The 14,743-nt window shown below is 39.2% G+C and overlaps 1 protein-coding gene across 1 annotated transcript in view; it reads right to left on the reverse strand.

Annotated features, from left to right (window-relative positions):
- Nucleotides 1–1,921: 1,921 nt before the first annotated feature.
- The window catches only part of LOC103143968 (teashirt homolog 3), a 43,361-nt gene continuing 30,539 nt past the window's right edge, over nucleotides 1,922–14,743 (reverse strand). The window contains exon 3 of the mRNA XM_007560700.2: nucleotides 1,922–5,689. Coding sequence (XP_007560762.1) covers nucleotides 2,043–5,689 — 3,647 coding nt within the window. The 3' untranslated portion in view covers nucleotides 1,922–2,042. The remainder of the gene's footprint in view (nucleotides 5,690–14,743) is intronic.

The raw sequence follows: 14,743 nt of genomic DNA on the forward strand, positions 1-14,743 counted from the left end.
CATGTTATAAACTTTTGATACATTCTATCTATCTGTTTATCTGTCTGTCTGTCTATCTGTCTGTCTGTCTATGACTTGGTGTCTATGAAGGCATCTGTTGGCTTCTCACAGTTTAAGTCACTAACACAATAGAGGAAGCTACAGGCAAGTCAAAAATCATGGTTTCTGTTTGCATGTTTAAATATGTGTGTGTGGCTGTGTGTGTGTGTGTGTGTGTTTGTGTCCCACACGGCCCTGCTGCTGCCACTCACTGTAAACTAGTCTGCAGCTCGTCACAGACAGACGCTGACACACTCCCAGTCTAATGTGCTCATTAGGGACTGCACAGCATACACCTAATTGATAGCCATGACACACAGAATGTACACACGCACATGATTGCAAAAAACAGTTTCTTTTTTAATGCTGCAGTAGAAAACAAGGTTATACGAAGTCATATAATGGGGATTCATTGTCAAGAACAACAGAAAACCAAAGAATGAAATGGAAAAAAGAGAGAGAGAGAGAGAAACGGCACAGAATGCATAACAGTGTCTGTGCTGTTTACATGCCAATATTTTACACATAAGTACTTTTTTATACTATTATTATTATTATTATTATTATTATTATTATTATTGTTATTGTTATTTATCTGGCAGATGTCAGTTACTTCAGCAAATGAACTGCCAAAAAATGTAGCAGAACTTGTCACTCAAGAGGTTAGTGTAACCATGGTTACCTTTCATATCGCAAAAAGATAAAGCTGCAGTGTGGAATCACTGCAGAGTAATTAGAACAAAAAAAAGCAGGACCAATCATATAGGCATTCAACAATATGAAACAACCAAGAGTGCTTTTAAATAACAGTTTATACAGGAAATATATTCATAAAGTAAGATTTTTTTGTACAACTTTTAATATTTTTAGTGTTCATACAGGGGGCTTGTGTAGAGCAGTTTCAGATCTTTTCTTTTTTTCTAAAAAAAACAAACAAAAAAAACATTCTAATTGTTTGAGAAGGAGCTGGGAGTAAAAAGATTTCCACTTTTACCTCCCTTTTTGTTGTATTTTCAGATACATAACACATTTATAAAACTATTGTGCAAAACAAGTTTGTCTTCATATAGTGTGCACCAGCAAATAGCCATAATCCTTTTAACTTAAAAAATATAGAAATGATGCATAATTTAAACAGGAATTAACTGAATGTTTTTTTTTATTTACATATAGTACACAGACCTGAATTATATAGGTCCCTGATCAATCAAAGCAAAATATTACATTTTATTTCTTCTCCATACAATGTTTGTATTAAAACCTGTTAGCATTTTCCAGTCAAAAAAAAAAAAAAAAAAAATGAAGCTTAGGGTGAAATTCTTACACTTAATGAAGAATCTTCTTTATAATAAACTTTGGGATTTAAGACTCTTCACTGTGGGTGTTTAGAAAACAAGCAATGTAAAAACAATGTACAGTAAATCTTATATTTTTATGCTTTGAAGTACCCACAAGGTTTAATTTTAAATGATGACTCATGGATAGAAATAATAATAATAATAATAATAATAATAATAATAATAATAATAATAATAATAATAAAATGCAGACAGGAGTTTAAAAACACAAAACATAGAAATTGCACCAGATGTAGGTATAAAATATTTAACAAAATTGTTTTATTGATATGCATGCAGCTTAGCCAAAATATCAATAAACCTAATTTCTTTTAAATAGAGAAAAACTCATCTTGCCATTTTAGAATCTATTTTATACTTTCATTTAACTTTATCTTTTTAGTTAAAAATGCTTCAAGTATGAATCTACTTTAGTCAGAGAAGAGAGGTTAAATCAAGAGATTTGGACTGGAGTAGGTCTTCCTCACATATAACTAAAACAAAAAGAAACAAATAAACTCAAGTTTAAAAAAGAAACAATGTGCCAACACTCTTAGCAGTAGTTTAATGGCATCTTTGTGCAGTTTCATCAGTTTTAACTCAAAAGAGTGGCACAGCAGTAGGTTGAGCTGCATTGTAAAAGTCTTGCATCGTTCCATGCCAGTGCTACTGTTTTTCCAGCTCACACACATACATCAGATGGTCCTCGGGGGATTTCCCATGTGTCTTGCTCAAGTGAAGTTTAACAGCGTGCTTGCTCGCAAATGTCCGGTTGCAGAGCTTGCACTGGTAGACCGCACCACTTTCATCATCATCAGGAGAGGAAGATGGAGATTCAGTTGACGGCATAGACGTTGTTAAGGACGAGGAGAGTGAGATTGGTAGTGATACTGGTACTGAGGTCGGAAGGGAAGATGGCAGCGGGTGGCTGGACGGGTGGAGATTGGAGAAGAGTTTTTCAGAGAGTCCTTTGGTGTGGCGTTGATGTTGGTGATGGTGTTGCTGCGATAACTGACTGAGCAACTGCTCCCCGGAAAGTTTAGCCAGGTCGCGAAGACGAAAGCCTAAGTGGGATTCCAGGTGGCTGACGTAGGTGGACGGTGAGCGAATCTGGGATGCACAGTCACTGCAGAAGAACACTGGGTGGCCTGAATCCAAGTTTTTTAAGAACTTGGTGCCACCAGTTCTTCTTAGCTGGTACTTCACATTGGCCAGCCAGTGGGATATTGTGGTCATTGACAAACCTGTGAAACGGGAGATGTGCATCCTGTCCTGTGGACTCAGGTCAGACATCATATATTTGCCATCATTTGTTTGCCTCAAGCTGGAAGCAAACTGGGCTTGTAATATAAGGAGATGTTGAGGGTTCCAGTTGGACTGGCGGCCTTTGCGCTTCTGAGCAGGTGAAACATCTTCGATTTCCTCTTGTGTGGCACCTTCGATGTCAGAGCGCTCAGACTGACTAGTCGGCGTGGAGGACTTGGACAGAGTTTGGCTTTCTGTGAGGTTTCTCAACATGTCAGAGATGTCTGACAGGGCATTTTCTCTCAAAGGTGACGTGGACATGAAGGAAGCTACCGTAGCGGAGGCCTTTGTCATAGTGACAGCAGAAGAGGGAGAAATTGATGGGGTGGAGTTAGTAGAAGAAAGTGTAGTTGAACCCAAAGAACCACCATTACTTCCTTTATCAGCATTTTTTCCTTTAGTGAGATCTATAGGTTGGTCATTGTTGAGATGTTGCTGGTAGAAGTAGCGATCTAAATGACCGTTACTAGCCTTTTTGGTGTGTGCTGGTGGGGTGGAGGAAGCCACTGCTGCTTTTTCTGCCAGACTGTTGCTCATCTTAAACAACATGCTCATGGGGTCAAGCGAGGGCAGGGCCGGTTTAGCAGCCTTCCCCAGGTGGACGTTCATTACTGACTGCAGAGCGCTGAGAGGGTTGACAAACGGCTGTTCAGGAGGTGGATGGTCTGTGATAATAGCTGTGCTGCCACACAGAGAGGCAGGCAGTGGGGGTGTTAAAGCAGTGGGCTCCACACCATTCTCCCCAGACTCCTTTATGGAAGCACTACTACTAAAATCTTTTTCATTCGTTCCCTTTCCATCTTGTACTACCTCCCCTACACTTGTATTTTCTGGGGTTTTACAGTCTCCTGCAGTGTTTCTTTTGGGTGACTCTCCTCGGATTAGATCTTCTGTCTCACTGACACAGGGTGAGGGCGTGGTTCGCCTCAGAGGTAAATCACTCGTAATCATACCAGGGTCTCTCATTTTCTCCTCTACCTTAGCTACTTTCTCTGTCACTTTTTTAACTAGCTCTTCCATTGCTTGAAAGTTGTTTTTAGGTAGTGGAGAGGTTTGGCAGCTGGGAGGGGAAATCAGTGGCTGACTTTTGCCAGTAGGGGAGAGAATCTCTCCTCCACTAAACATATATTTAAGGGGAGAGCTCTTTCCAGAATTGCCAAGAGAGAGCTTCATTATGTTTGGAAGTTGGTAGGCTGCATGGATGCTGGGGTACCCACCCCAACTGGGAGCACCATTCTGGGCTTTGTTGATGGCTGAGGTCACTGTGTTCTCCAAGGACTTGAGAATATCAAGCCCCCCCTTTGGACTTTCATCCAGATCCTCTTCAGTCAGATAGGTGTACTTTGAAGAAATATCAAACTTCTCTTCAGATTCGTCTTCCACTTCTGTCCTCTTATCTTTGTTGTGGTTATTGGCATTGATGATGTTGGACTCTTGGGTACATTCTTCTTCCTTCTCCTCTTTTTTAATTTCCACAACCATTGCCATGGGTGAGATGCTAGTCGGTGGAGGTACGGGGGCAGGTGGGGAGGAGAACGTTGTGGCAGCCAGGGGTACTGACTGGACCTTTTCTTCAACTGAAGAGTTGGATGTGGGGGCCTGGGACTCTATAATTGGTTTGCCCTTCTTTATGGCAGAATTGGTAACCTTAATAAAGTGCCCTGTCACCATCATATGAGCAGTTAGTTCCTGCAGTGAGTCATGCGAGCTGCCACACTCCATGCATTTGAGGATTTGCGACTTCCTGGATTCAAACTGCCAGGCGTAGCTGGCACCATTTTGGTGTCCATAGCGATTGTTAGGTGTAATGTAGGGGTTGCTTATCTTCTGCAGAATGTCATTAGTGTCACTGAACGAGGCTGGCTTCGGTGTGGTGCCTCCGTTAGAGTCGGGCGAACTAGGGATATCCAGGTCAACTGGGGCCCTTTTTCGAGCAGAGGAGATGATCTTGGCAGCTACTGGTGTAACAGGTTCTTTCAGAGGCACTTTCTGGTAGTGTTTTGTCTTGATCATGTGGACGCTGAGATCCTGAAGGGATTCAAAGGAGTGTCCACAGTACATACACTTAAGTACTTTTTGTGCATCTTCCTTCCCTTCCATCTCTAGTAGGGAGCGTTTCCTGGGTTTGGACCAGCGCTTAGCCCCCTCGCTGTCTGTCTCATGGTTATCGTCACGATAGTGGCCCGTCTCGTTCATGTGCACCGTGAGCTCCACCAGAGTGTCGTACGCAGCACTGCAATCCTTACAGCGAAATTTGCTGGCACCAGTGAATATGGAGCCGTAGAGCTTGGAGCTCTGTCTGTACAGCTGAACAGTGCTGAAGAGGTTAGGTTCTGCAGAAGCCGTTGTCACCGCCACTGTAGGATGTTGCACCAAGCTCAGTCTGTTGTGGTGGTTCTGGGAAGCCTGCTGGAGACTTTTAGCCACAGCGGACTGGTGCCAGTCATAGCCTCCGCTACCACAGCTGCTGCTGCTGCTGCTACTACTGCTGCTGCTGTGACTACGAGGGGGCTTTTCTGCTGGTGGCTGAGTCAAGTTCAGATTCAGTGTCGACCAATAGGAATTGTTCAGGAAGGATGTGTATATCGCCTTCATTTTCTCGAGGCTGTCAGCCACAGAACTTGTTGCAGCTAATATGGCCTCGTCTCCGGTTGCCGAGGCGGCAGCATTGGTTGCAACCATGACGGCTGAAGAGGAGGGGGACAGTTCGTTAGAAAGGTCTTTAGAAAGAAGGACGTCGTCCTCGTTTTTCAGTGAGGAGCTTTCAAAATCAGACATTCTGTCTGAGGATTCACTCAGGTGAGACTCGCTGTCCAGGTCCTGACCAGAAAAGTCCCCTGCATTGGGGGAGTCGTGAATGCCAGTGGATTCTGGCCTGTCCTTGAAAAGGAAATCCTTGTCCTGACATAGGAGCTTGCTTGCAGGCTCCTCTCCTTCTTGAGCAGAGTCTTCTCCATCAAGGTCCTCATCCAACAAGGCTACTTCCTTCTCATCGTCGGGGACATAAGCTGTTCAGACAAAGAGAGCAAAACAAATACAGAACTTTGTTAGGATCTCCCTGAAAACACATTATATTTTCTAAGTATTTATTTTGCTACACTTTTACACAGACATTATTTTCCAGTCATTTAAAATGTCACTCCCCCGTTCTCCCATTTCCAGCCCCTGAATTCTGTATTACATGAAATAAACTGGTGAGAAAGGAATAAAGACAGAGAAACTGAGGGATAGAAAAAGAACGATGAAATGTAGGAGAGGGAAAAATGTCTCCTCAAACATAACTTGCCACCTTATTCTTCACAAGGGGCAACAGCTTGAAATTAAAACTAAATTTGAAATTAATGAAGCACATTCTGGCGGTGGCATTCGTTTCTGAAGTAATAAATTACTTGTATCAACCTCGGAGACAGCGGTTCCTGTCTGTCAATTAATATGTCTTACGCGTCTTCTGCAGACTCTAATGCATTCACTAACAGACACACTCGCCATTTAAATTAAGCATGCATTTTCACTCATTACACCGCTCAGCCTTCGCCACCTCGTAAATAATAATATAAAAAAATTTATGTATGCTTGCCTAAGACAAATCTCTCCATGTAAAACCCATTTGCTTCAATTACCAAAGATTAGAAGAAAAAAAAACAAACAAAAAAAAAAACTTTAGGTTATTATTTACAGTTTAGCTTCAGGGAGAGGGCTTGAAGCTTTCAATTTATATTCAAATCCTTCTAGTTTAAGAATATTACAATGGAAATTACACAGAAAAAAATATGTATCAAGACAAATCACAGTCTCGCATCTTGGTAAATCTCTGGATGTTCACTTTTGTTGTTAAGGCTATAAAAGTCACAAAGAGCATCAGATGAGAAATGATTTATGCTCATGCTGAATGCAAACAAACACAGTAACATGCATACCTAAACCTCTGTATGTTTTAACACTTTGAAAAAGTGTTTCTTCTTCTACTTCTTAGCAAAAAAAATGGGCATGTGGACCCAGTGGGTTTGTGACCACCACTGGGTCCTGTTACGGGTCATCATTCATCTAATTGTATATGTAAACATGGAGGGGTGCTTTCACAATGCTATGTGGGTGTTAAATGTGTATGAACCAGAGGTTGTGCATGTTTCTAATTCTGAACAGACATGCAAAACCAGAACAGCTCCGAGGATAACTTCAGAGCACCAATCATCTCCATGTGTTGATGCAGTTTATCCACATTTACCTGAATCTGTATGCATGGACTTAGTGGAAAAAACCTGTCTATTTTTATTAATATTACTGTCAACTATAGCCATTGCAAATTACATGCCGTTCTGGCAGACCAGAGATGCTTAGGTTATGCAGACTGAATGGGTAAAAAAAAATCAAATCCATATGCTGAAAGCAGATAGAAATGTTCATGCAGGAGAAAGAAAATGGTGACAAAAAGACCAATCTGCATTGCTGGCTTGGCAAAAAAAAAAACTAAAAAAAAAAAAAATCATTTAAAAATTATAATTCATCCTCTGCTCATCTCATCTTTCATTTCTAAATTAATCAATTTAAAATCTACACATCATTCCACTATTTTACAATCTGCAGCTGTTTTGAAATGCTGCTCTGATGAGTCCTCCAGTGAGATGTGCTTAAAGTTTTGATAAAAGTGGGCAATTAAATAATAAATATAGTACTCAGAATATTTTTTAATCACTTCTTTGCATCAGTCATGTCTGTGGTGAAAAGAGGACAACTGTGAAGCGACTGAGGAATAGGTGTATGTTGCACTTGACATATGCTGCACTTGATGGACATGTTTTGCATTTACATGCATTTAAAACATTCTACTGAGAATCCAGCCTGGAAATAAAATAGTGGGAGATATGCAACACTATAAAATGATTTTTCAAAACAACAGATATAGATTTTTCTTCTGCTAACGTTAAATGAACTTTGCACATTATGGTTTTTCCACTCAGGATTTTCAAATGGTTCCAGTCTGATTCCAGATGTGTGAACACACAGAGCAGTGGTGCAGGCTGCCAGCTAGTGTCTATTAGGAAACTCTTCAGGTTGTGTGAGGTTGAACATGAGCTGATGCTGCATGAGCAACAAGACAGAGACGCGCCTTTGTCATTGTCAGGTCCTCCGTTGCCATCGGCGATGATACAACAGCGCCGTGAGATAAACAGATGCATACAGCGTCAGATATCCCAGAGTCCCTTACATGTCTCTCACAGACACACACACTCGCGCACACACACGCACACACCTACACACATACGCACGCGCACGCACGCACAGCCCCCCACACACACACCAGTTGTACAATATGTGTTGTACTGTAGCAACTTTTTGCCTGCAGGCAAGCATTCGGTTTCTTTGTTGAACATGCAATCTGTTCCAGCATTCAGTCTCACAATGAGGATCCATCTGAGAGGCGTTAAACACGCTACTATGAACAGCTTCTAAAAAAAATTGTTGGGTCACGTGACACATGATCGGCTGGATGCATTTATGTAAATTTTCTTTTATGGCATTGAAATACAGCTTACTCAAAACAGCAATGATCCATTTCTGCTGGATTTTCAACACTGGTGGAGACAATAGACAGATTATGGTGTTTTCATGCTTCACCCTGTTCAGGAGCTCTCTTTCTCTCTCCATATCTCCCTCTTTTGCTCTCTCTCTCTCTCTTTCTCTCTCTCTCTCTTTCTCCTTCTGTCTCAGAGACACATCCGGCGCCTGCACATACGTGCAGCCGAGGAGACCCTCATGTACATGCCATCTGTTCTGCATCAGCCAAAACGACAGCTGTTTAAGAGAATAACGCTGTGACTGAGGAAACAGTGGAACGCAGCGGCTCGGCGCTCCAGCTGAGGACAAACATCACTGCGGAATCACCTTTAACGCTCACAGCGCAGCTCCAACGAGCTACGCCTGTGTGATGAGAATGAAGCATGGGTTTATTTATGTTTCTGCAGCCATCTGCATTCTTGCAAGTGTGTGATATTTAAAAGAAAGAAATGAGGAGGAAGTCAAAAGTATGATAAACTTTGGATTAGACTTAAAATTGTTTGTTAAGATAGATGAGAACGAGTTACAAATTATGTATTAAAATTTATAATACTGTGGTGGCATTTGACTTATTCTTTCTGAAGCACTCTGGAATATTTTGTTATTTTATTAAGTTTATCATTTTATTCCACTACATTCACAACTGTGAAGATAGAATATATATTCAGTTAGAAGGCTGATGGTTCCATTCCCAGTCGTCCTCAGTTTAAATGTGGAAGGTGTTTGCAGGATCGTGAAGCTCACACTTTTTCCCTTATCTTTGTGAGTCCCTTTGTGTAAAGCACTCAGCCCCACAATGCAATATGTTATTTTAGTTTCATTAATCTGACAGAGATAATGCAGGCTAACAGAACATAACCAAATACTACATGACTTGCCTATAAACACACATTTATTGAAATATAGTAGAAGTTTAAGTTTTTGTTGTTTTGATTTTGAGAGATACAAATAATACAATTTAGTTAAAATGTATTAGGAATAGTGACGGGTCTGACTTAAAATTTTACATTGAGTTTACTTAAGTCTGTAATTAATCACAGTCTTTAGAAAAGGATATAATGACAAAATTAGGAACATTTGCAATTCAAAGAACCTTTTTGTTGCTAAAATATGGGATAAGTAGCCATATTAAAAATATGTATTGTTTCTAATCTGTTATTCTGGTGTAAAATGTTGTTCAATACATAGAGCTTTCCAGTGTTTCAGAAACTCCTGATCATTCATGGAACTTCTTCAGATATTTGAACTCTGGACGCTAACATTAGCATTGGGAACGTCTGTGCTGCTGCTTCATATTTACCATTGAGATGCTACCTTGAATAGCTTTACAGATAGGCTAGCTCCTTTCAATACAATTTGAACACATCAATAGTCTTTTCCAGCGTCCAGTCAGATTGGTTTTTGAAGCAATAATTAACCTCCAATGGGCCAAGTAAAGCAGCTTTATCATCAATCACTGTTGTTTACAGATGTTGCTAGTGCGTCAGATTTAGGAGTGTACCGGAAACAGGAGAATGCAAAGGTTCCCCTCTGGACTTTTGCATATAAAATGAGAGAGAGACATTACAGTGTGAGCATTTTTAATGTGTTAATATCTATGTGATTAATTAATCAAAATTAATGTGTTAAAGTCCCAGCCCTAATTAAGAGAATTGGAAATTAAGTCATATAGCCGATAAGCTCTGTACAAATGAAGCTCATGTAAACTGTAGTGTTTAATGCAAAAACAATTACAAAAACTTGATTGAAAAAAAAAACTGTTTTCATTTTTGATAACATTTTTCCTTTCCATATGCAAATAAATCAGCTTTTCAGCTATAACTAGTTGAATTTACCACAGCAGAATTTTCCAAGGCGTGTGAGGATTTTGGATCTTGGTGAATGTCTCTAAACTGTTACAATAATCTCTGTAAGGTCGACGAAGGCCATGAACAGAGGCTTCAGTGATTAGAGATTTATATCATTTGAAAAAAGGACAAAATAAATTGATAGGAATTTTGGTTCCTTTGGCTGTGCTTGACTTTTTTTATTATTAAGCCTTTTTAGAATTGCAGTTTATAAAATGTTTTAATTTCAAAACCAAAACAGGGAGCAGGTTTGCAAATCAGCCGATGGCTGGAAGTGAAGGCCCAACTGTATGCTGTCTCTGACCAAATAATCTGAGCAGCTTTAATATGTTAAATTATTTAATGTAATATCAAAGCAGAAAATCTTTTTTGTTTCTTTCTTTTTTTTATGAATCTCTGATATTTTACTGAGCATGCACCGGTCACTCAGTCATAGATCAATATCAGTCATCTTCAGCAGATACTGGCAGATCAAACTGTGATTTATTTATTAGATTTATTTTCTTCTGTTCCTCCGTTTCTCTTTCAGTCATTCACACATTAACAAACTGTTCACTAAAGATGATCAGGAGTACATGTTGTTGACTGGTGTGTTTATATCCTAGACAAATGGTTCAATAATGCTCTGTTGCTGACTAAACTTCCCATGCAGTTTTGTCAAAAATGAAAAACATAACAATGATTTAAAAATATTGCAAAGTGTGAAAAATTCTTCATTAATAACAATTATTCCAGATTTCCCTATCTATTCATCCCTCTGACTGCTTTTCCAGGCTTCATATCAATAACAAATTTCTGAGCATTTTAAAACATAGACAGACTAAAAGCACCTTTTGTAAATAAACTTTAGGCAAGTATTGTTACTAAGTTCACATTTTTGTATTAACAATGTTTTTATAGGTCATGTGTCTGAGAGGTCAGGAGCTGCATGTGGTTCTGTAGATCCTCCACTGTGGCTGGATAGAACTAGGTAATGTTTTAAACTGCAAAGATAATTATAAAATGTTAGCTTTAGCAGTTCTTAATAATCATTTTCATGCAATATATGGATAAACATTCTGCAAAGAATCACATAAAAGTGTAAAGAACATTCTTTTTCATTAAGTATTTTTCATAGAAAAGGTTGCAAACTGTGACACTATTTCCTTGACACACTGACTGTCCCATTAGATTAAATATATTAAACTTGAATGTAGAACTAAAGTTGTTATTTAGTTTAAATATCTAAACATATCTCTAATAGTGGGTCTCATAAAAATAAGAGTTATGTTTATTTTGTGGCTCAAATTAATTTTTGGTCTGAAGGCAAAAATAGTTCTCATGGTTTTAAAGGTTGCCGACCTAAAGCTGACCCAATGTAATATTCTTATCTTAAATGTGTTTTCATCAGCTGCAAGAAGAAAATAACCATAACTAACAGATTTAAAGCTTTGAAAAAAATAAACCTGTATGGAATTAAATAAAGCAACATTCACACCAAACCATTTCCCAAAATGTTTCCGATCACACAGCAGACCTGTAATACGCAAACTTTTCACTGTGGAACCCATTTTCAAAAAATAATATTTAGGGTGCACTAATAAGAGGTTTCCATGTGGACACAGGGCACAAATGTTTAAAAACCTTCACATTTCAGATGGAATAAATAAATAAATAAATAAATAAATAAATAAATAAATAATATTCCTGTGTAGATGGGTCCATAAATAGTAAGTTCACTCATCTTCACCATGAGAGCCAAAACTAAGCTTGTCACAACAAGCAGATGATAAATTATAGTTAGATCCATAATTTCCATTCTGATGATTCATATTTTTTGAAGGGCATCTTTGTTTGTAGTTTTGGTTGTAAGTAGTTTTTACTTCCTTTTTATTTACTGCTTTAGGTTGTCCTGTTTTATTTGGGATATTTCAAATATATTTCAGTTCTACTCTTGTGTGTTCTTTATAAAATGAAAGTTTATTGGTCTTTGAGAAGCCAAACTTCCACTATTCTGCAAATATCAATACATTACTTGAAAATGACCTCAAAACAACATTTTCTTTTAGCACAATAATGACTGTGACAGTTTATCATCCAGGAAAATATGTTATTTTGTCGAGCCTATCTAAAGCATTTCTGATGCTCCACACTGGAAAATGCAACATGAATAAAGCTGCTTGTCCGCCACAAAGTAGTGAAGTGTTTGTTCAGAGATTTAAACCAAGAGAAGAAGAAATAACAGATACGGATACGTGTGAACACTGAAGAAGGAGAAAGACTTGCAGAAATAATCCCCTGAAGGCCTCTGGCTTTGGCCCAGAATGAAGAGTTCACAACACCACAACCCGAAATCCAGAGCTAAACATGGAGAGGCACGCTGCACACAAACAGCAGGAGAACGAGCCAAACACACCGGGTATGCAGGTGCTCTTTTAATTAGTGCAAAGAGAGATGGAGTGAATTCTTGATGAACAGTCAGCAGGAGAGAGGATGAAGGTTGGAGCTCAAACTCAGGAGAATCAGGCTCAGCAGAGCAAAAAGAAGGTAAAAAAGAAAAGCAAACTCTTTTCAAGCTGCAAGGATTTTAGTCAGTTCTACTCAAACTACAAAGTTAAATCTCTGCTAATTCTGTCACACAGAATCCAACCTGGAACATTTAGAGTTCCACTGATATCAAAAATCCTTGTAATTATGACGAAGCTGAGTATCTTTGTGTTCTTGTCTGCCCATAAAGGGAGGAAATCTTTTAGCATTCTGCAGATGTTATGATGTTAGGAAACCGTTTATCATGCTTATATAACCACTTAACAGCCCTATCAGACACACAGGCACGTCAGCGCTGCCTGTTTACACTTCAGCTTAGACCGAGCTGTTTCTCTCAGAGAGTGTGTGTTCCACAGAAGGAGAAAAACCAGAGGTGAAGAAACATCACTCTTTATTTTTGTGAAACAAAACCCACAACATTCCAGTCATCCCAAGACAAATTTTCTCACACCTTTCCCAGTGAATTTCAGCGTTCTACACTTCAAGTTGTCCAACCCGCTGAGATCTTCTAATCTTCCCCCTTGCTTCCCCCTCAACCCTCTCTAATCACCAGTGCAACCCACGTTAATAAAGTTAATTGAATCTGAGATCAATAATGCTTAATTATGGTGATTTGACATGCGCAGACATATTAGTCGGGGGACTTAATGGGTGTGTGTGTGTGTGTGTGTGGGGGTGTGTGTGTGTGTGTGTGTGCGTATGTGTGTGTGTGTGTGTGGCTTAGTGAAGCGAGAACCTCAGGACTGATGAGGTGTGCTGCAGGTTGTGAGAGGTGTTGCATCGACCCCGATGGCTGACGAATTGAATCTCTTCTTTCAACATGACTTTCTAAACTTGCAACACAGTTTTAACATCACTGCAGTCAAGCACAGTAATTCCTTGTCCACTGCTGAGTCATGTTCCTGTAAGCTCTAACACATGCTATGTTTATTTTTCAAAGATGCACCAGTCAGCTGATCGAAGTCAACCATGTTTCCCTTTAACCAGCTCCCATCAGTGATAACCAAACAACCAAAAAGTGGAATGAAACATGTTCAATAAACTCATCAAGGCCATGAACTCCCACCTTTTATGGTCCATAAATGCACCAGCCAACATTAAGTACACCGCCAAAAACATCTGAGCCACATTTAGTTGTGTCTACTAACTTCTATTCTTCAAGTCAAATACATTTTGCCTGCTTGAGATTTTAAATTTAAATGTGTGAGCTGTTAAAAGAAACTTACAGTAGTAAGCTATGCTAAGTTTTTATTAATTTTGTTACAACTCCAAGAGTTGGGTAAACAAGGATTTTTAAAGGGGCAGTATTATGTATTTTCTTGGCACACAATGCATTCAGTTGTTATTAAAAATATCAAACTTGACTTAAAAGAAATTTGAGTTTGTGTTTTAATGACTTAAAATTGGACCTCTGTCTCTTTAAAAACTACCATCAGGAAGTCATCACAGCATGACTCCTCTGTTAACTCTTTAATAATGTTTTACCAGTGTTACTCTGAAAAGTAGCTCCTATGATAAGGTCAGAAACTGTAGTTCCACCAAATGTTTGCTAACTGCTGCTGGACAGTCGTGGAAATTAAAGGATTTCTCAAGCATTTATGAAAAAATCAAAGCAACACTCCAGGTATGTTTTTGACGAGAGAATAACATTATAACATGACTTAATGCTCAAAAAACATTTTACATATACTGACTCTTTATGTTAACGCTCTCTCCCCCCTCCAGTCTGGTGGTGAGTTAGTCAGGAGTTGGAGTAGCGAGCATTGATGACGGCATTACTCAGCTTTACAAATGTGTGATTTAGTTGCAGTGTGAACACGGAGTGGAATGGGTCTGCTGTGCTCTGACTACTGGTGAAGGTTTGGTGTTGAGCTGATGACTGTCGGACTGAATGCAGCGCTGAGGAAGCAGAAGAAGCTAACGGTGGCTAATAGCTGCTCTCAGTGCTCGCTCAACAGGCTGCTGCACAGCGTTGTCTCTATAAAAGTCTCCAACAAAAAGGAGTCACTAGATTTATTTCTAGTTGTTTTGAAATAAATTCACAAGAGGAGTCAGAAAACTTCATAAACGTCGTGACAATAAGTTAACAACAATCATTGTTTGACTTGGGTCAATCGTTTGGTCAAAATCTGG

The sequence above is a fragment of the Poecilia formosa genome, unplaced genomic scaffold (genome assembly GCF_000485575.1).
Source record: "Poecilia formosa unplaced genomic scaffold, Poecilia_formosa-5.1.2 Scaffold119, whole genome shotgun sequence".
NCBI classification, from domain to species: domain Eukaryota; kingdom Metazoa; phylum Chordata; class Actinopteri; order Cyprinodontiformes; family Poeciliidae; genus Poecilia; species Poecilia formosa.